Here is a 20,533-nt window from a genome sequence, read left to right on the forward strand (position 1 = left end):
GCTGATCTCCTAACTAAACTTTCCTCGCATCACCATAGCCCCAGATATAAGAGTCATTCTTAAATGTGTGCAATTGGCAAATCATCAAAACTTTCAAAATGTAGGTGGAACTTCCTCTCTCTTGTTGGCTATCAATTCTTTAGGGACCATCAGAGAAATGTTTGTTAAATGCATACACTTTCTCTAGCGCGTTTTAAGAACCCTTTCAGAAGATCTTTACCTAACCAACAAGGGCCTATATAAGTAGAAAAATTATTTCTGTTAATCATTATTTAATAATGAAATTCTTACAAGTGGAGATTTAATAAATCAATGTCAGCTAAAACCACAGTAATTTTGAATCTGAGTGGAAGCAACTGATCCAGAAATTGGTCTTTAGCACTTGATCAAAAGGACTTGCTTTGCTTAAAGTAACAGTTTATTTCTTACAAAAGCAAACCAGCTCAGTGTACCTCCTCTTGTTCATCTCTTAAATAAGGCCGTTTGGAGAAATCTGAATTCTTTAGATTTGTTTTAACCTTCAAATAAATTTATTTGATATTCCAATTATTTATTACAATGATTAAAATTAAAAGTTTACTACATCTGAGTTAATCTTAAAAAAATACCAGTTTTGGACAGAAAGAGGTAGAAGTAAATCTAGATTAATAGAATTTGTAGTTTAGTAATGGTAAATTTAAAAAATACATTTTTCTTTAAATAATTATGTTCTAAATGAGGTAAAATTTTCTTAGTCTGCATTAAAGTAATGTTGCGGGCACTCTGGTGATAACAATGATGAGGTTTATTTTTGTCAAAATGAGAGAAATATTAATTTCTGTTTGTTAACTGTGAACTTTATTCTACACTGTCCGGATACACAATTAATGTGTAAAATTATGGAAAAACAATCCTAAAGCAGAATTCAAGGGACATGAAAATTGCCAAACCTTTCAAACAAAGATTTGCTGAAGACTCTACTGATGGGATGAGAGGTCTTTCGCATTGCAACACGTAATGAGGCTATGAAACACAATCGCATCAGCCCAATCCCATTTCAGAAAACTGTGGATGTGTTCATGTTCACTTGGGCATACGCTCATGCATGAAACAAGCGAAGGATTAGAAAGTACTGACAGATGAGATTAAAATAAATAAATGAGCAGCTCTTTATATCGAGAAATAACTCCCCCCAAAGCCACACACACACACACACACACACACACACACACACACACACACACACACACACACCGCGCATGGGAAGGGGGAGAGGTTTTCACCTTAGCACCATGAATTGTGATGAAATCCCCTTTCTATCACTGTCGCAGTACTGAATGCAGTAAGAGTGATATTTTGGATATGCAGATTTCTGCTTCAAAAACGGATGTATGTTGTAATTTTAGGACGATACGATCTAGTGAACAAAAACTCTAACACATTTCTTCTTTGCACTTCTTCTTAGGCGGATTTTCCTGAACTGGCGGTAGTAGTCACAGGAGAGTTTTTTGATAGAGAAAATCCGAGCCCTAAACCTTTCGGCCTCTGCATGGCTTGAATGGGCTCTGAGATCCCTTTGCCATCTCGTCCGAGGCCTGATCCAGGAGTCCAGCCCATATTCTGAAGCATTCGGTTTCCGATGTTGTTTTCTAGGATTGGCTGTGCATTTTCTCCCACAATTCCTGCAATGGTAAAGTGACAATTGAGCATCACAACGGACAGAGATGACGATCTTAGGATAGAAAACCACAGGCTTGTGATGTTTTCAACAAAGTGCCCGGGGAAGGCTTGTTTCTTCATCTTTGGATATACTTGTAGTAGTGAAGCCAATGGAAGAAAGATCTGGTTTAGAAATTCATTTCCACCTCTTTGAAATACTGTAAACTATGAGCCTTTCTTGGCTTTTGTTATCTGTAAAAATTAGGTAGACTATGCCGTACACTGTTTAACCTACAGGAAATTGTAGTATCAGATAAAATCAGGCATGAGAGATCTTCAAAAAGTTCATGGAAAACTTTATATATATATAAACACACACACATATATATATAAACATGTGAATTGAAATACATTTTCACCAAAATAAATTCCATTTTCCACATTTTTTGAAGTTGCCCCATATATAAATATAATTGTCAATAAATTGAAGACTCTACAAATAGATTTATTTTTCATTACTATTCTAGCCTCAATGGGAAATTCTGAAAATCACTAACATAGGATTATGTCTTACATTTGCCCAGGGCCTTGACATTCAATAATATCAAACTTAACTAAACCACTAACAGCTTTCTGAATTTTTAGCAATTTACATTTTTATATTCCTCTTCTAGTTATTATTCAGTTTGTAAACATATGCATCCTTTAGTTCTCTTCTCCTTTTCTTTCAGGTCCATGTTTTAATGAAAACAGAGGTGGTTAAGGAGGGGAAAAAAGGAGAAAAATAATATTGAAGTTTAAGTATACGTGTATTACATAAACTACATATTTAATGTAAAACATATCTATCGCACAGGATGTAAAGCAGTCCTTTCTATTTCTTGTTGTTCTTCCTCTTATACATTTCGCTTCTCACATCTTCATTCTCTATTTGTAAAGATGTTTGACTAGTGCTTGACATGAGAATTAGGCTGTTGTTTTATTAGCAAAGACAACTGAGAAATGCATCTATTTAAGTATTTTTCTCTTGGATTACAGTTTCAAAGATTTTTTTTTTTTAATTTTAAAAAATAGTAGGTCTATCTGGCAAAATCTTAACAGTACCAAATATTTTGGTTCCAGGAAAAATCTTAGGAGTACCAAAACAAACAAAAAAAAAATTCAACACACTGATAAATTAACAAATATCCAAGCCAAAGAATCCCAAGAAACGGAGTTCTTGTAGTTGCAGGCATGTGCTTTGTCGGTCTGCCTCACGGGTTGTATGGATTGGCACTCCCTGTTTGGTCCTTGTATGTTCATCCTCTAGTGGCAGGGATTAGATTACAGCGCACAAAGGGGGAAAAGGTAAGCAACTGTGGACGTAGCCAGATCGCAGTAACCAGACCCTTAAATACCAGAGCATTTCCTGTGGCTGCTCCCTTTTATAGGACAAACCCAGTCATCAAATAACCAATATTAGAGACTGTGTAGAGGAGGGTGAAGGCATCTTATTACAACTTTTGCTTTAGTGAGAACATACTAAGCCTAATCTCTGGTTGTACAAGGTCAAGGATATCTCCCTTTGCAAAGATCTGAATGAGCATTGTAACAGTTCAGCCCTGGGTCTCGCGTATTTGTCTTTATGCTCGGAGATGTGGGTTGTGTCTTCCTACAATCGTGTGGAGATGCACAGTTGACAACATCACTCAGTGATTTCAAAGGCTTGTCAGATTCCCATCCCTGATCCCTGCTAGCATCATCAACTAATTCCTCCCGGGTTTGGGATGATGACAATGCATGGCCTCATGAAAAAAAGTTGATAACTTCTGTCCTATTCCTTTTCTGAGCCCATGTTCATGTTCTGGATGATGACACAGACAGAAAAATCTTCAAGAACCACAAAAACAAAAATAGTACCTATGAGCCTCCCACTTACACTAGTACTCTATTTCCTGGCCTGGTTCATTGTTACGAAGATGGCCAACTAAATATTATTCTTTAATTTATAGATATACATTTTCATGTGTTCTTTGCTATACATATTTCATGAGAAAAATTAACTTTTTTTGTAATAAAAGAAGTGTTGGTTGCTGAACCAGTAGTATGTCTTCTCTGGTAGTTTGTATCTGGCATTTTGGAAAATAGCAGGTGGGTTATTTTTTACAATCTTCGCTTTGCAAAACAGGGAAAATTGCAAAGTACTAGAGACAAGTTTCAACTCTTATTTACTGTGAAGTAATTTCCAAAGCCCTTTTCTGAACATTTTGGGATTCTCAATTTTCACTGCATTCTAGGAATAAGAACTAGATTAATACAATAAGCAGTTGACTTTGGACATAACAAAGGGTAGGGGAGAGAAAGGTTTCTTAATTAAAAAGTGCAAAGAAAGGGTCTTTGCCAAGAAATTTTGCTTCATAAAAGAGTGATTAAGTTTCTATTTTGAATTTATGATTATAGTGACAATCAAGAGAGGTTTAAAAATATGTAATATTTATCTAAACAGCTGCTGAACAGGTATGCCAGATGAAGCAGAACACCAGCAGTCAGTCTCATAACCCTGATATTTTTCAGTGATGGCCATGAATTAATTTAATTTCAGCCATAAGCTAAAAGCAGATCAGAGGTCTCTTGCTGCCCTAGGCTACACATCTGTTGACTCGCATTTCTGATACAACAGCCTGCAAAAGTACAGGTTTAAAATGTGTTTAATATTTAAGAAAAAGAACACAAGGCCAATTTAAAAGATTTCTACAAAACTGCTAAATTCTGGTCAGTTTTCAGCTTTAAAGTTAGCAGCAAGTGATAAGAATTCACTATCATAATTTTTTAAGTATTTTATTTTAATCACTTGTGGCCCAACGGTGGTCAGACTATTTTTATGCTTATGTTTTTATATAGGTAGAAAACAACTAATTTTCCGCCCGGTGTCTTGTAATTTTGAGTTCATGTCTCTTCTTTAAAATAAATCATTATCTATACTCGAAACACACACACACACAGAGAAATAATGGCTAATTGCCCAAATGCTCATGTTTCCACAAAGAAATATGACCTAAAAAAGCAAAAAGGCACAGATCCTTCCTTTTTCATTTAAAATGATACTAGCCCTATTGTTGGTCTCCCATCCATTTTTTTTTTTAGAAGATTAAAACTTGGGAATGGGACAGCTTAGTATCAGCACAGTATATTCCATAACCATAGTTTCCCTTCCTTTTGCTCCTGGCAGCATTAAATCCTTTAAGCTCTTTCCTAGAAAGCTCTCCTGCTTGGCCATTTCCACAGCACATGGCCTGCGAGCCCTCTTGCAAGCTCCAGCTCCCAGCCCTGTCTGCTGGACCTCTTGTCTCTATTACAGCTGAGCAGGTCCTCTCCCTTCCAATCTTCCAGAGAGCTTTGTGGAGGGTAATTCACTTGCGTAATTGGTTCAAGAGATGAAAATCTTGTATCGGCCTCTCTTAGCTACTAATCTATCCAACTGACTGCAAGCCTAATTGGCAGCTTGTTTAGTAATTTGGCTCCTAAAGTGTTGTATTGATGTTGGTTCTACAGCCAATGGAAGGGGAGGCGACGCATGCTGCTTCCCATAAAACAGTTCATTCCGCCTCTGTCCCTGCCCAGTGTTCACGAGGCATTAGTACTTTGAGGTCAGTCTTTCTTCCCATTCTCTTTCACCCATCACTTTACTATAACTTGAGGAGCAGAATTCTCAATATGTTTATTTCTGATGCTATTTGCACAAGTTATTCTCACTAAACCTGAGGAAACTCAACTCCATTATTCAATTTTTGAAAATAGCTGACAGAGTAAGTGACAACAGTTAGCATAATTTGAGATGTGAGAAAGTAGTAGAGATTATACTTTGGCAAGGCCTTAGTTTTTTTTTTTTTTAACAGTACAAGTTTTGCTAATTTAGCCTCCTCTGTATTTCATCTGCCTTCCTGCAGATATTTTATTAAGATTCTTTTAAAAATAAGTTTAAATAGTTAACTACTTAAAATATAAAGTAGTTTTGGTAAAATGGCAATTAAATGAAAGCGGCCAGTTTTATTTTCTGTAGTAAAATCTAGATCATTTGTTGTGAGGCTACTGTGTACCCGGTTCAAGGTACAAGTGTTCCGTACATAACATTTATTATTTCTATTTCTATTCTTCACAACTGTGTTAGGATGAGAAAAGTTAGTGATTCTCAAAAGAGATGAGCTAAATTGATTGGAAGACACGGTAGAAGTTACCTTTGGTTAAGCTTACTTCAAAAGCCTACACATCTTCCATAACCTGCACTGCTGCCTTCTGAGCATTTTTAGTAGAGATAATGTTGCAACATGTATTTTTAATCTATTGATTTTGACTTTCAGAAAAAAAGAGTTACTTATTTGGAAGCAAGAGCTTTGTAGAGACAGAGAGAGAGAGAGAGAGAGAGAGACATAGGGAGAGATCTTCCATTTGCTGGTTCACTCCCCAGCTGGTGCCAATGGCCAGGGCTGAATCAAGCCAAAGCCAGGAGGCAGGAGCTCCATCCTGGTCACCCATGTAGGAGAGGAGGAGCAAACACCTTGGCCCATCTTCCGCTTTGACAGGGCTGTTAGCAGGGAGCTGGATCAGGAGTTGAGCTGCCAGCTCATGGACTAATGCCAATGTGGGATGCTGGAATAGCAGGGAGCCCCACAAGTTTATTTAAAGTTTGTTGAATGAACTGGAACACTAACTTGTCTCAATGTATGCATAGAAAAACCACAGCATATATAAAACTAACGTAGTTGGAAAACTTGGAATAAAACATAAAACGTGCAGTCTTCAGAAATAAAAATTTTTCTGTATCTGTCATTTCCCTTGATCTTCCATCTCAACAACAAAGACAGGGATGCTGACCCATTTTACAGATGAAATCGATGCTTACAGAGGGAATGCACATCTCCAAAGTGAATTATCTAAAAAGTGTTCCAGTTAGAACATGTACTTAGAATATCTGAGTGAAAATGTTCCTGTTTCCATTGGCCGAAATCATGTAAAATTTTATCATCAATATTTTATGTTCTGCCACTTCTTCTGCCATATTTTCACAAATGACTAGTTTTATTCAGAAAATTTAAACTTCTGAAAAAATGTTGTCAGCTTAAACCTGCATAGTAAACCTTAACAGAGTATACTGTATTTACATTATTTTATAGATAACCTTTCAAAAGTTAGCACGTCTACATCATTTCCTTACATTTTATTCATATTGTTGTTCAGAACTTTATTTCCATCTTATTATTCATCTGCATAGTCACTGTTGCCATAATTACTATTACTTTTATACTTTTTATACGTTATTACTTTTATACATTTGGTATTAGCTTGAACCACATGTTTAACAAGTTCACTGTCCATCTTTAATTCAGATTTTCATTCTTCTCACAATAGGTAACTTTTTTCCACCTGTGATAAAAATTTAATTCTGCTAGGTTTTTGAGTTCTTATAAGTGAGATTAGTACACTGGGAATTAACTGCTCTACTCAGAGAGACTCTTCACTCTTGAGGAATAGCTGGATTCCATTTTTATTTTAGTTTGCACTTAATTTTTTCTTTTCCTACTCTTGCTATGCCATGATACTGCCATGTAACAGAAAGTTATCCTTGTTACTGTAAAGCAAATGAATATGCTATTGTAATCATTTGGAAAAGAACCATAAGGAGGCCTTTAAGGAGAGAAAAGGGGGCAGGAAAAAGGGGAAACCCCTACACTTCTACACAGGTTTGGTAACAAATGTGAAATTCACTCATTTGACATAAATTACAAAATAAATAAATGCAAAATAAAATCCTTTTTTTTTTCCCTTTAACTCTTTGGGTTACAGCTTAGCTGGATATATAACTTAATCTGAACAAATTCTTCAATCTGCTTTGGTTTCTTTCCCAAATGAAGGCAGCAGCTTGGAATTTTATTTGAGCCTGTCCACATGAGTGGCAGGGTCCCAAGGACCTGGGCCATCTTCTGTGCCTTCGCAGGTAACAGTGAGCTGGATTAGAAATGAAGCAGCCGGAACTGAAGCTCATGTGGGATGTCGGCTTTATGGGCAGCAGGTTTAACGTGTGGGCCACAGTACTGGCCCCTTTTCAAAATTGGAACCAGTTTGTATAACACATTTTTCAGTTTGGGTTTATGAGATCATCTTCAGTGATAATTTGCGGTGGTTCGAGGGGCTCAAAAGAGAACGGCTTGTTTCTTACTAATCCCAGTAAATGTTCTATTTGGAGTCCAGGTAGCAACATTATTTATTATTCTTTTTTTGCATACAAGTGGGATTTTGTTTCTACTCTGCTCAGTTCTGAGGATGGAGCCCTCTAGAAGTTCTGACTTGACAAGGAGCTTCGCATCCAAGCCTGGTTCTCTGCTCTTGGGGTCTCTAATAGAGTTCCAGATTCCTGAGTTGGGGCACAGCATTTGTGGATATGGGTTGGGGGGAGGTTTGGGAGAAGGATGACTCAGAACAAATTTTCGTCTTGAGTATTTCTTTTTTCTTTTCTGCACTTTCAGCTACACATCTAAAGTGATGGTTTTACATTTTATTCAGCATTTCCAGTTTTTTCTGTAGCTAAAACATTTTCTCATTAATTTTTCATATGATCAGAAACAACGCTTTTCTAATATATGTACTTACCTGGTCTATAAATGGGCCCTATCCTGAATCATGGGAACCATTAAAGAGTTACTATTACACATATCTAAAAGGAAGTTTGGTGCTGCATATGTCAAGTGTTGTTTATTAGCCTTTTGTTCCACATTTGGAAACAATGTGTTTTCACAATCAGTAATAACGGGGATCAGTAGCCAGCCTGGTATGCAGGACACGTGTGACCTACATTGGAGTGTTTGGGTTAAATTCCTGGCTCTGGCTCCAGTCGCAAGCTCCCTGCTAAGGTAGATCTTGGGGAGGCAGCAGTGATGGCTCAAAGTAGAGGGTCAGTGCTACCCACACAGGAGACCTATGCTGCACCCCCACTTCCAGGATCCAGTTCCGGCTTAGCCCCAGCTCATACAGGCATTTAGGCAGGGAGTGACCTTTGTCTGTGTTTATTTTTGTGTTTGTGCTTTAAAAAACAAAACAAAACAAACAAAAAACCCCCCAAAAAGTAATAGCCATAATTTCTTAACAAATGTACTTTTACATCATGTAATACCAATTATTTGTAAACTGGTTTCTCTCTAAAACAGATCAACATTGCTATCTTTTGAAAAAATGCTTATTTCTCCTGTTTAGTTCATGGCATTTTTTTTCACCTTTACAGATGACATTTTTCAAACCATAAAATGTATTCTGCTGGCAAACCTTCTAGCTTCAGTGGTTCTCAATTTTATAATAATATATCCACATTCTTTGCTATGGAGACTGTCTTTCGGTATATGACTTTGAATGAGGCAGAGAACAAGCTATACATTAAAGAAATCAATATCTAACCTTATTAATATTCATTTTACTTTGTCAATACAAAATACAAAGGTGAAAGAGCAGTAAATAAAGTAAAGCACTGAAATAAATTTGGTGTTCCTGTCACAATTAATAAATGTTCAGCTGATAACAGTGCTGGCTAGTCTGCAGCCTTGTAAAGTGGCTGACATTATGCTTCAAACCTATTGCTACAAGAAGATGAGAAAGAAACATTTTCAGCACCCTGGCAGGTACATATGATCAGACTGTGTGTCATTGATTTCTGCGGGGTGTTACATTTAAAAAATGCTATCAATATCATATAGAATTACTTATCTTTAGAGTCATAAATTATCATACAAGCCCAGTTTGCAATTATAAAGTTAAAAGTGTCAAATATATTTTTCTGACAAATTTTTTTTGGGTAAATGCTTTCTAAAGCTGTTTGTACCATATTTCAAAGATAAATGGGAGAGGATTATCAAACAATATTTAAGCTGTCAGTCGTTCAACTTACACCCTGTTTCAAATGAGAAAGCTTTACCTTCTGTGTTTTTCCAGCTTAGGCTTAATGTTGATTAAAGGCAAAATATATCTCAATTCAAGTCAGTGTGTTTTCTAAGAGGTTTGCAAGGGTTTGTAAAATGGCAAGAACAATCACTTTAAACTGATTCCACATGCAAGTGAAACTTCAGAGGTATACAAATCATAACTGATTCTTCAGTATGTGACTGAGGGTATTCCGGAATTTGAGAATTACAATATTCAGAGACAGATGGTCTAGGATTCATAACCTCATTATCAAAGAGTATATATGCAAAAGCATTTCTTACTTGAATTCAGATAATAATCTTCACCTCAGAGTTGATTCATTAGTATTAGAAGATATTCTATTTAAAACTGAGAACTTTTAAAATAACCTCAATCTTTTCCCTTTTAGAGAGGCAGCAATGCATTGATTTAAAAAATACACTGAAAACCATTAACATCATTCATTTTCTCCAGTACCTTTTGAGTTAATTAAAAATGCATGAAATTTCTTTAAATTTTATCTTTTAAAAATAGAGCAGTACAATGAAAATCAGGATTCTTAGAAGAACCATGACCATTTTGATATGTAACATTTTAAATATGCTGGTGAAAGCTTAAGAAAATAGCAGTTTTAGGCTACAGTTTAATACTTGTATCCAAACTCCATAGAAATGCTTTCTTCTGATGTTACTGAGTTGTAACGTGGAAATGGCCTTGCAGAAGGAATTCTATTACCCATCCTCAACCACTGTGCATTTTCCTTCTCACTGACGCGTGTGCAGGGCACCTGGGCCTGACCCGACTGCTCTCCTTCCCTCACTGCTGACACCAGGTGCTTCAGGAGCATTTCTGAGATGGCTCATGTGCTGTCTCTGACACCAATGCTTGAATCCAGGAAAGATAAGAGAATTCAGGGGATCATTCAACTGCAATGGGGATGTTAAAGAATCCTACAGCTGTCTTATGAAAGATTTCAATGAAATAACTCATGACATGTATTTGACCTAAAATTGACTATACAAGTATATTCCTGTATGAAGAGAAAGAAGTATTTTGTTAATAACCTATATTTTTATACAGTCAGAACTAGAGAATTCCTCCTTAAAATTTAAGACATAATGGTGGGTTAAAATCAACAAATGTAATAAGACAATCTTTATAGTCTTAAAATATGTTATTATAGAAAGATCATAGGTTTAGTAGTCAGAGGACGCTCTTTTCCTAATTGAATAATTATGCCATTTTAGATGGCCCCCCTAAACCTGAATCTTAATTTTTATGATCTGCAAAATAACAATATCTAGCTCAGATACTTGCAAATTTAAAATAATAGTTTCTGGTATACACCACATCCAAAGTAAGTGGTGAATATTACTCAGTGTAAACACAAACACATGCTATATACAGGTATTCCCTAATTCCAAACCTTCAAATTTCATGCAGCTAGAAGAAGAAGGGCAGATAATATAACTGAAAGGATGGTTTTATACTGTATCTCTTGGTACAAAAGTGGCATTAGGGATTTTCCAACCTAAAGTAACTCTTCAATTTTCTAGTATTTTCTAAACTACATAGTGGGTTCCCTAAAATGCAAATATAAGCTTCACATCATTTATTACCTTTGATTTTACCAGGCCAAGAAACACACAAAGAAAAAGGAAGACAAAGTATCACCATTGTGGCATCTAGCGTCAGAGAGCAGCACTGATTTGGGCCTTGGCTGCTCCAGCTGCAATCCAGCTCCTTGCTAATGGGGCCGTCTAGGGAGTCAGTCAGAGGATGGGCTTACTCCTTCTGTCTCTCCCCTGCATCCCTCTCTCAAGTAAATCTTTCTAAATAAAGGGAAAAAAAATTCTGAACATATATATATATATATGTATACTTTTCTTGACATTGCTTATTCTATTGATATGGATCTTATTTTCATATTCTGTACATAAACCACTTTTTAAAAGAAAAGATTGTGCAAATGAAGGGAATTTAAGAGAAAGTTTATAAATTTGGAATGGTTACAGAGCCTAGGCAAATCCAAGGCTGTTACTCTTGGCTAACTGATCAAGTATAACATACGATGCGGTTTTTCATAAATTTTGTGACAATGTAACAGCCATCAAAGTTAACTATTTTATAATTCTATGTAAGTGTTTTCATATTAATGCCAAGCTGACTTCCTTGTTTCACTGTGCCTTGCGTATCAACGCTTTTGCATGGGACTTTGTACTACAGACTGCTCTTACTCGCTCACTCCAAGCATAAAGTCTTTCCAGGTCTAAGAAGGTCCTCAGTGACCTCTGCTTCACAGTGACTTCCGTCCTCACAGCATGTGTGCTGTTCTCTCCTAACCGTGTTCAGGATTAGAGCTGAATGTTATTAGAATGAAATGTTTTACGTTAGAAACAAGATTTTTTTCATTCCAAAAATTAATAATCTCTAAATGAGGGAATAGGAATCTAAGATTGCTTGGGAACTGGGTTAAGAAATCAAAGTGCCGCATGTATAAGCCAAGTTTCTATCCACTGCTGCCACATGGGACACGTGTTCTGAGGCTGCTGCTCTAAGTTGAAATCATCCCCTCCTGTTTCATTCTATCCATTCACGCCTTATTTCTCCAAGAAGTCTGTAAATTGCCTAAAGCCAAGAACAAACCCTTTGATATTTTTGTGTATGTTATTTCTTCACATAAAGTCTCTCATTGGGGCAGATATGTAAGCAAATATTTTATTGATTTCCTGCTGAAAATTCTCTTGAAGGAACAGAAAATGCAGCCTGACACCAATGTGAAGTGGTTTGTTTAATTGTTGCAACTGCACTGCCCATGAATTATCTGTTTCACTGCCAACGATGTATGGACTCTGGCTTTGACTTGTTCCAGCACTGCCCTTTTTACCTGCTGTAGTAGGTCCAGGCAAAGGTGCCGCTTTCCTCCTCCGTTTGATATCTCCCGTGCACAGGGATCCTAAATGCATGCTTGTTTGCCTACAAACAATTATCAGAAAAAAAAAAAAACTATTAAGAAAGTAGGGAAAACATGACACATAAATACACAGTTTGTATAATCTGAACCTAAATCAAAACATTCTGAACAAAGATGGAGCTGCATAGCAAAACCACCAATCTTGTTTATATCGAAACGTAATTACGTTTGTTGACAAGTGTTCAGCAGCTAAATGCGCCACCATAAATTGTTACTGGAATGAATAATATAAAAGGAATGCTTTTTAATTTTCAAAACTGGCAATCTTTCTAGCTCAACATAAAATCAAGCACTGTTGTTTGTGACAGGAAAATAGCTAAGATTAATTATCTACAGAGATCACAATATTGTTGCTAGGTTATCAATTGGTTACTAATGCTTTACTGTCAGAAAAACATTTATTACAAGAAAAGTATGATCAATTTCTTTTAGGATATTACAGCAGTGAATTCTTTTAGAACATTTAAAATAAATGGAAGGAAAGTGATGTTCCCTTTATAATGAATCTCATTAGAATTCTTTAGTTAATTATTTACTAAGTAGATTAGAAGACATAATTTGAATGCACTGACGCTTGTCTACTGCTACTCAACAGTCTACCATGATACTGGGGTGTAGCTGGAAAGCAGCAATGTGTAAGAAGTGCGAAGAGGACCTTTAACTATCTTGGAATCAGTTATAGCTAGATTACTCCGTCTACTCTTCATCTTGTACATTAAAGTGTTTTGGAAAAACAAGCAATGGCCAAATTGAAGATCAAGAAGAGGTGAGGGGAAAGAAAGGATATATACAGTTCTTCCAATTTCTTGAATTACAAAAGGATTCTGTGTTTGTTTCCTGGATCACAATCTTTGATGTGGGTTTAGGTTAGGATATAAGCATCATGTATCAGAGATAAATGAAACATAGCACATGCTCTTTTAGTAATATACAGATGTATGATTTTCATTTTAAAGGACCCAATTTGAAAATAACCATATTAACAGTGAAAATAAAATGAAAAATCAATTCAGATTAAGGCCTAGTTGTAGATATGACTGTACTGTACACATACATTCAGATATTTATTACATAAAGTGGAACACCAGTACTGGCTTATAAAATTATTTAAAAACAGTTTCTATCAATGACAAATAAAGTCAAGCCACAATCTGAACAATACAAAGGATGCATACTAAATAAAATACACCGTGAATATCTATCGACATAGTCTGACAGCAGGGAGCTGGATGGGAGGTGGAGTAGCTGCGACAAGAATCATGATCCTTGTGCATGCAACACAAGGATTTTAAATACTAGGTTACTGTGCTGGACCCTATCTTACCCCCTTGGGAAAGACTAAGGAGTAAAACGTACCTTAGCACAGCATAAACGAGACAGGCTCAAACGCCTGGACAAACTGAAGAGGAAGAGAGGGTACCATTTTTGGAACTGAGAATAAGGCAGGAATCTGCATTCTGAACCGTTGTCTTCCCATCATCCAGCTTTGAGAAGGAACCTATAGACTTCCTGCTGACCACCCTCTGCTTTAAAACATGCTAGCCATGTTTGTAGTGTTAGTTCCTGCTGGTGAATAGGTTATTCTTTACGTGTTGCTGAAAGAATTCCTCACTGACAAACACCCTGCTCTGCTCAGTAGTAGTTCAAGATGTCTCCAGGGCAGAGATTTAAAAAGAGATTGCAGGATCTGAGTGGAGAAGATCAGGGCTGTATCAGAGATCATATGTGCCACATATGCCCATGAAGTTGTCTGGACTGTATCAAGAACGGTGATTCACTCAAGATTTTGCATAAGGAATGAAACAGTCCAGACTCAGGGGCTGCTGGCAGGCAGCTTGGGAAAGGGGGTTGGGGCTTGAGGAAGAGAGCTGTAGTCTGTCACCTTTCCAATAGTCCAGACATCTGTTTCCTCCTGGAACACTCATTTTAGTTGCAGTGACTTAAGGTTGATATAAAGCTGCTGCACAACTAAACATCTGTGTGTTAGTGCATCTGGTTAAGTCAGTAAACAGGGTGAAAAGGCAGTGATTGAATAGCCATAATTCTAGATTATTTTTGTTTTTTAAATCCTGGCTCTATTTCAGATAACATTTAAAGTTCAAATTAAGCTAAACAAGGAGTATTCCTAGTAATAAACATATGTTAAGGAACAATTAGGGGAATTGCGTGGGTATTTGATCCACAGAAGTCCTCAATGTGACAATGCATAGCTCTGGTTTCTACTTATATTGTTTTGTACCACTTGCAGATGACCGGAGCTTTCTGATTGCTTATAAATCCATCTCATGTTCCCACCGCCTTTTAGACTTCATTTTTATACTATTTAAAATTTATTAGGAAGTGGAATCAAACTGCAAGAACAATTCCTTCATGCAAAACCTTCCCATTTGATGGACGAAAAATTCTCCTTTGAGTATCTTGGATAGGGCAAATGGATGCAGCCTTTTCCGACAACTTCCCCTTCTACCCCTCAACGTAGCCATACAGAAGAAACAAATGTTCAAGGAAAATAAAGTTAATAAACTCAGGTGCAGTGAGCCTGCAGACCTGGGTACTAAGAAAACAGTCAACTGTATTTCAGTCATTCTTTCTAGAATTGAACATTCTGCTACAGCACATCGAGAGGTCTGGATTACTGACCAGTAGGATTACTCCCTTTAGGCTTGTCCCCACCCTTTTTCCTTTACACAGGTGCACTGGAGTTACACAGATAGCCCTTAATAAGGTCCATGCTGTGATTTGGTTGCCATTCTTAATGTAAAACATAGCTATTATTTTTTAAATCGGCAGTTTTTCTTCTTCAGTCTAAATGAGCCATGTGTCTTTGTAAAAAAGAACACTTGGATTACTACTGAAGGTGATAGCTGACTTTCTTATCTTGCTGAGGAATGACAATGGAATGGCCTATGAACAGGTTCAGTTACTTAAAAACATCAAGATAATCGTGTAACAGCCATACAGGTACCTGACGAGTCTTCAACATGATTTTGGAAAAACTGCAGATTTCCAAAGATACTGAACAAAAGTAATTTTATCTTTAATTCCACTTTATATATATATGAGGAGCCCTCATATTTATTTCATTGAGAGTATTTCTGTAGTGGTGAGCTGGGGAGGGGAGGCAAAGGAAAGAGACAAATCAAGATTAGCTTTGCTTATAAGTGGACAGAATAAAGAATGATTTTTAAAAATTTAATGGATTTGTCTGATGTGATTTAAAACATGATTTTCATACATTACTTCTGAAAAATTTCCATGAAATATTATATTGTTTTGTTTTTTAAATAGATTTAACTTCATTCCAATTGTTTGCTACAGGTTGTCTTTTAAAACAGAGTGGTGATATGTGGTTGGTCATTTTACTGGAAATAAAAACCTAATCATGCAAAAGCAAAAGCATCATGATATAAACAAAAGCACTAGCGTGAAGCGCCTTGCCGGAGAACTTGGCTTTTGACATGAGTTGATGAGGACTAAAGCGGGCAGTGTCAAAAAAAATTATATTAAAAAGAAGACAAAAGAAACTTGTCTCTTCATTGAATGCACTTACAAATACAGACTTTTCAGAGAATTAGGCCTAGTTAAAGCTGCCCCCTGGATAAAATGTGTTCCCAAGTAGCCTCCAACAAGCTGCAGAGTGGAGACAAGCAGATGTGGCTATGGGCCCTGGCATTTGGCAAGAACACTCACTGTCAGTTAGAAAAATATCAGCCTGGACAGGGCATCAGCTGCACAGAAATGAAGCAGGTCTGTGGTGTCATGGGAGGAGTGATCCAGCGGCGGGGGGATTGTGGGGGGCTGGGAAATCCAGCCCCTTGTGAACTTCCTTCTCTAGAGCCACATTAACCGCTTCCCCAATTACTTCATGTCGACATGTCTTAACACATTAAGCTGAAGAAGCAGGCATCAGCTATCTAGCTGCTTTCCTAGCTCAAATTACAGTAAGTATGAAGTACTTTCATGCATGAGTATTTTTAACTACTGGGAAGATTGGAATAAATCTCTGCTTTTCACAGTTTTCTTGTAAGTCCTTTCTTGCTTATGAAATCCTTAGAAATAAACCTTGCACTTGGTATTATCTATCACACATGACCAGTTTTAGGTTTTGGCACCTTCTCCCATCCTGTGGCTTCCGAGCTCACATTCTGCCTCCATCCTATACTCTACTTCTCCTTGCAACAATCTTGACTTTAGCAAGGAATGTTCTACACTTTAGCCTGGTGCATAAAAGTCACTATTTTGGTTCTAGTAAATGGATACATGGTTTACTTACTGTATAGAATTACATGCTCTTGCAACAGGCCTTCTAGTTTCTTAGTCCTCTGAAAGTACTGTTGTGTTAAAATTCATTGGAATGACTGTTCTGAAGACTGCTCCTGGAACTGAACTAAATTCTCTCCAAACATACGGGTGCTTATATCTTGTCCACTGGGTTGGCAGTGATGGGAAGGACTGGCTCTAGGCCAGAATGTACTGGTTGATAAGACACTTTCACTTTAGAATCTTTGTTACCTGCCAGTTTTTTATGGGCTACCGTGTGGGTAGTGGGAAATTGAAGAAACATCTAGTCTTTAGATGTTTAAAAGTAATGCCGATTTACTTAACTTTTGTTATTTCACGGCAGTGGTTGCATCTTGAGAATGGTGTTATACATGGAAAGAAGGCTGATTTCACTGTATGGGCAGGGAAGTGTGCACGAAGGGTTGCTTTCTTGTTAATTATTTGTATTGTCTACCCACTGTTCTATACATGCATTTTGGTTAATATGGCTATGCACAAAATAAATCCTAACGTCCGGAGTATATTAAAAGTGGATTACCACCTGGGAGTGATCCTTGCCAATCCTCTTCTTGGAGGGAGAGGTCATGGTCCTGGGCTTAGTCAGTGGAAATGATACCACCAGTCGATGTGTGTGTGTGTGTTTTAATATGGCAAAGTTTGTTATTTACAATATCTGTGTTTTAGAAATGTTTTGGGTAACAATATATGATAAAAGTAGACCTAATGAATTAGCCAATTTTTATTCATCTTTTTGTTATATTTTATAGAAAAGGCCTCTTGGACCTGGAGCCACTACCCTGCCTCTAAGCAGCGTGTATTGGAAGTGCCTCAGTGGGCTGGCAGAGGATGGGTAGAAGGCAGTTTTACGGTGTGTACAGATGTTTTGTATTTATAGCTGTGTGATCGCCATGGATGTGCATTTCTTTTGGCTGTGCTATAGGAGTACATTACCTAAGCGAATGCAAACATGTCTTCTTGTTAGTATTTTGATAATAAGTATCTGATCATGAATTCTCTTAGACATAATACACTTAGCATGGACCACTGCTGTCTGTGTCACTTTAAACCAGGCAGTAAGGGAATGTAGCATCTTAACTATAATTCAGCCAGAACTTTTATTTAGACCCTATTGCTTTTTTTATGCCTCTTAGAAAATAAGAATTATGTGTTTTTTTCCTAGCACAATGAGTTGCTGTGGTATAATCTTGGTTCTCAAAATAGTCACACAGGATTGGGATTTAGAATTGGTAATATTCAGATATTGGTAAAGTGTGAGAAAGTTCTATCTGTACATTTTATATTTAGGTGGATGTTGTGTTTGCCTACACAGGACCCACAGGATGTGCTGAATTCAGATGCTTGTGACTGTGGAAGACTTTGTTCTTTTCTTTCTGTGTTTCAGTTTCCTGTAATAACACTTTTTAGCTTTTAGAAAATAAAGGTTATTTTATACCCCCAGTCTTCCATATTCGAAATGCAGGGTAAAAGAGAAAAGGAGAGGCAGAAACAGTTTCCATTTGCTGGCTCACTCCTGGAGTGGTCACAGCCATTGAGGCTGAGCAAGAGCCAAAGCTAGCATTCCCAGTTGGGTCAACATGCACTGTTTTCCTAGACACATTAACAGAGAGCTTTATTGGAACAGGAGCAGCTGGGACTCAAACAGAGCTCCTGGCATACATCACAGGATATGGCTAACCCTCCTGCCCCAAAATGGTGGCCCCAAGTATCTTAATTCTCTATAATAAAATCCTAAAGATCCCTCAGATGGTAACTGCAACCTGGAGATGGTGGTGCTTTTGAAGACACCTTGCTGGCTCCTGTCTCAGCATCCACTGCTTCAGGATTCCATTCCTAATCACTGCTTACCTGTTTGCAACTCCAGTCTGAACCATTCAAGCTTTTGTTACCTGTCATCTGAGACTAGTTCTTGGATAAAGGGATGTGCCCAGCAGTGTGCAGTTTCTGTACACTTCATCCTCTTGGTGCATTTCCTGTCCTAGCCTGAATATGGAGTCCCAGTCTACTTTATCTGGCTCCAGGTAACAAACAGGTACACTGGAGTTAAAGTTGAGGGTGTTTCTTACATGCCTAGCATGGGGGAGGCAGCACTGTGTGTCAGGAGATTGTTGTGAGAGTCCAGGGACCTCTTCACTTTGCTTTCACCTCATCAGTAAGGACTCTCTTCATTCTTCTATCATAGTGCTCCACTAACCTCAGGAAATACCTACATAATATGTGCATGTGTTCTTAGCTAGCCAGGAGTCCATGGCTTTCAGCTTGTTTGCGTTATTAATTGAGAATGACACTCAAACGTTACCTAAATAGTTGATTTAAATCATAATGTTCATAATAAAAGACAGAAGGGAGATATCTACCTTAAAATTAAATGGAATATTTAAAATATGCCATATTGTCATCTTTAATATCAGAATATCCCAACTAACAGAATTTAATAACATAGATTTAGAAGAAAATCCTCCTGCAGATATCTACAATACCCTAAAAAAGCAACTCTACTGTTACATTACTTGCTTTATTTTTCTTCTTCACTCATGTTGCGGTTTCAGTGTATTCCCCAAAGGTTCATGTGCTGTAGAAGCAGCATCTCCAGGAGGCAGTGCTGAGGTGGCAGACCCTTTAAGTGGCGGAACTGAATAAAGGTCTTTATGTGATAGGAGGTGTGTCTTTGGAAGGAATCAATATATTTCTCTGCAGACACCAGCTAGTTATGGTAACAAAGGTTGTTTACAATAATTGCACTTGGTTCCCGACTCTGTCCTGCTGCCTGTCCCTCTCTCTTGCCACTTCCCAGGTTGTGACATAGCTAGAAGCCATCACCTGAACTAAGAAGATATTGGCCCCATATTTTTGACTCCCCAAAATTTGAACTGTATCAATATCATTTCTATATAATTCACCCTGGTCTCAGCTATTTCTGTTACAGCAACATAAAACAGACTCACACAGACTACATTAAAATGTCCCAATCAATGAGTATGCACTTACATTGGTTGAAAGGCATGGGAGACCACACAAAATACTCATTACTATTTCTCTGGAGTTATTTTGTAATTAAGAATTCAAAAAAGATAGGGGATAAATTAGAATTAGCAAAAAGAGAAAAACAATGGAATTGATGAATGTAAGCATTTCTGGCAGCTATAAGGATTTCTTTAAATTTGTCTTAAAAAGTTTTAAATTCTTGGTGGGGTTGAGGTGGGTATGGGTGCAGGCAACTCTTTCCGAATGCCAGAAAACACATTCAACACAGGGAGGTCTCCCAAATGGACAGCATGGACCCAAGCACTTGGGTCATTACCTGCTGCCTCCCACATGTGTATTAGAAGATTTGGGACTCAACAGGGAACTGTACCACATGATATGGGGATCTCACCCCAGTATCAAAACAATTTGGCCAAATGTGCATCCCAGCTGGACTGATTTCTTTGTCCAAAGATAAAGTCAGGTTTTCACAGATTAGAGGCTGCGGTATTAATCAAAGTCATTATTTCTAATAACATGATGTGCATGTGAGATGAGATGGTAGCCAGAACATGCTCCTTCTGATAATGACATCTGGCCTTCCCATTATATCTCTGAAAAGCCCACTTGTCAAACGTGTCAATATTTGAGGAGTATGTTTATCAAACTCTGACATGCTACAATTTGACTCAATTTCCTTTACCTTCAAAATCTGTGATTAGACTACTATCTATT

At 37.3% G+C, this 20,533-nt stretch overlaps 1 protein-coding gene across 2 annotated transcripts in view; it reads right to left on the reverse strand.

Annotated features, from left to right (window-relative positions):
* Window positions 1-218: 218 nt before the first annotated feature.
* Window positions 219-20,533, reverse strand: part of GPATCH2 (G-patch domain containing 2) — a 153,816-nt gene continuing 133,501 nt past the window's right edge. For both annotated transcript variants that reach the window (XM_040985680.1, XM_040985679.1), the window contains 2 exons: window positions 12,449-12,537; window positions 219-1,661 (listed from right to left, as the gene is read on the reverse strand). In XM_040985680.1, the coding sequence (XP_040841614.1) occupies window positions 1,441-1,661; window positions 12,449-12,537 (310 nt within the window). In that variant the 3' untranslated portion in view covers window positions 219-1,440. The remainder of the gene's footprint in view (window positions 1,662-12,448; window positions 12,538-20,533) is intronic.

This window comes from Ochotona curzoniae, unplaced genomic scaffold (assembly GCF_017591425.1).
Source record: "Ochotona curzoniae isolate NIBS_2020 unplaced genomic scaffold, NIBS_Ocur_1.0 contig_430, whole genome shotgun sequence".
NCBI lineage: Eukaryota > Metazoa > Chordata > Mammalia > Lagomorpha > Ochotonidae > Ochotona > Ochotona curzoniae.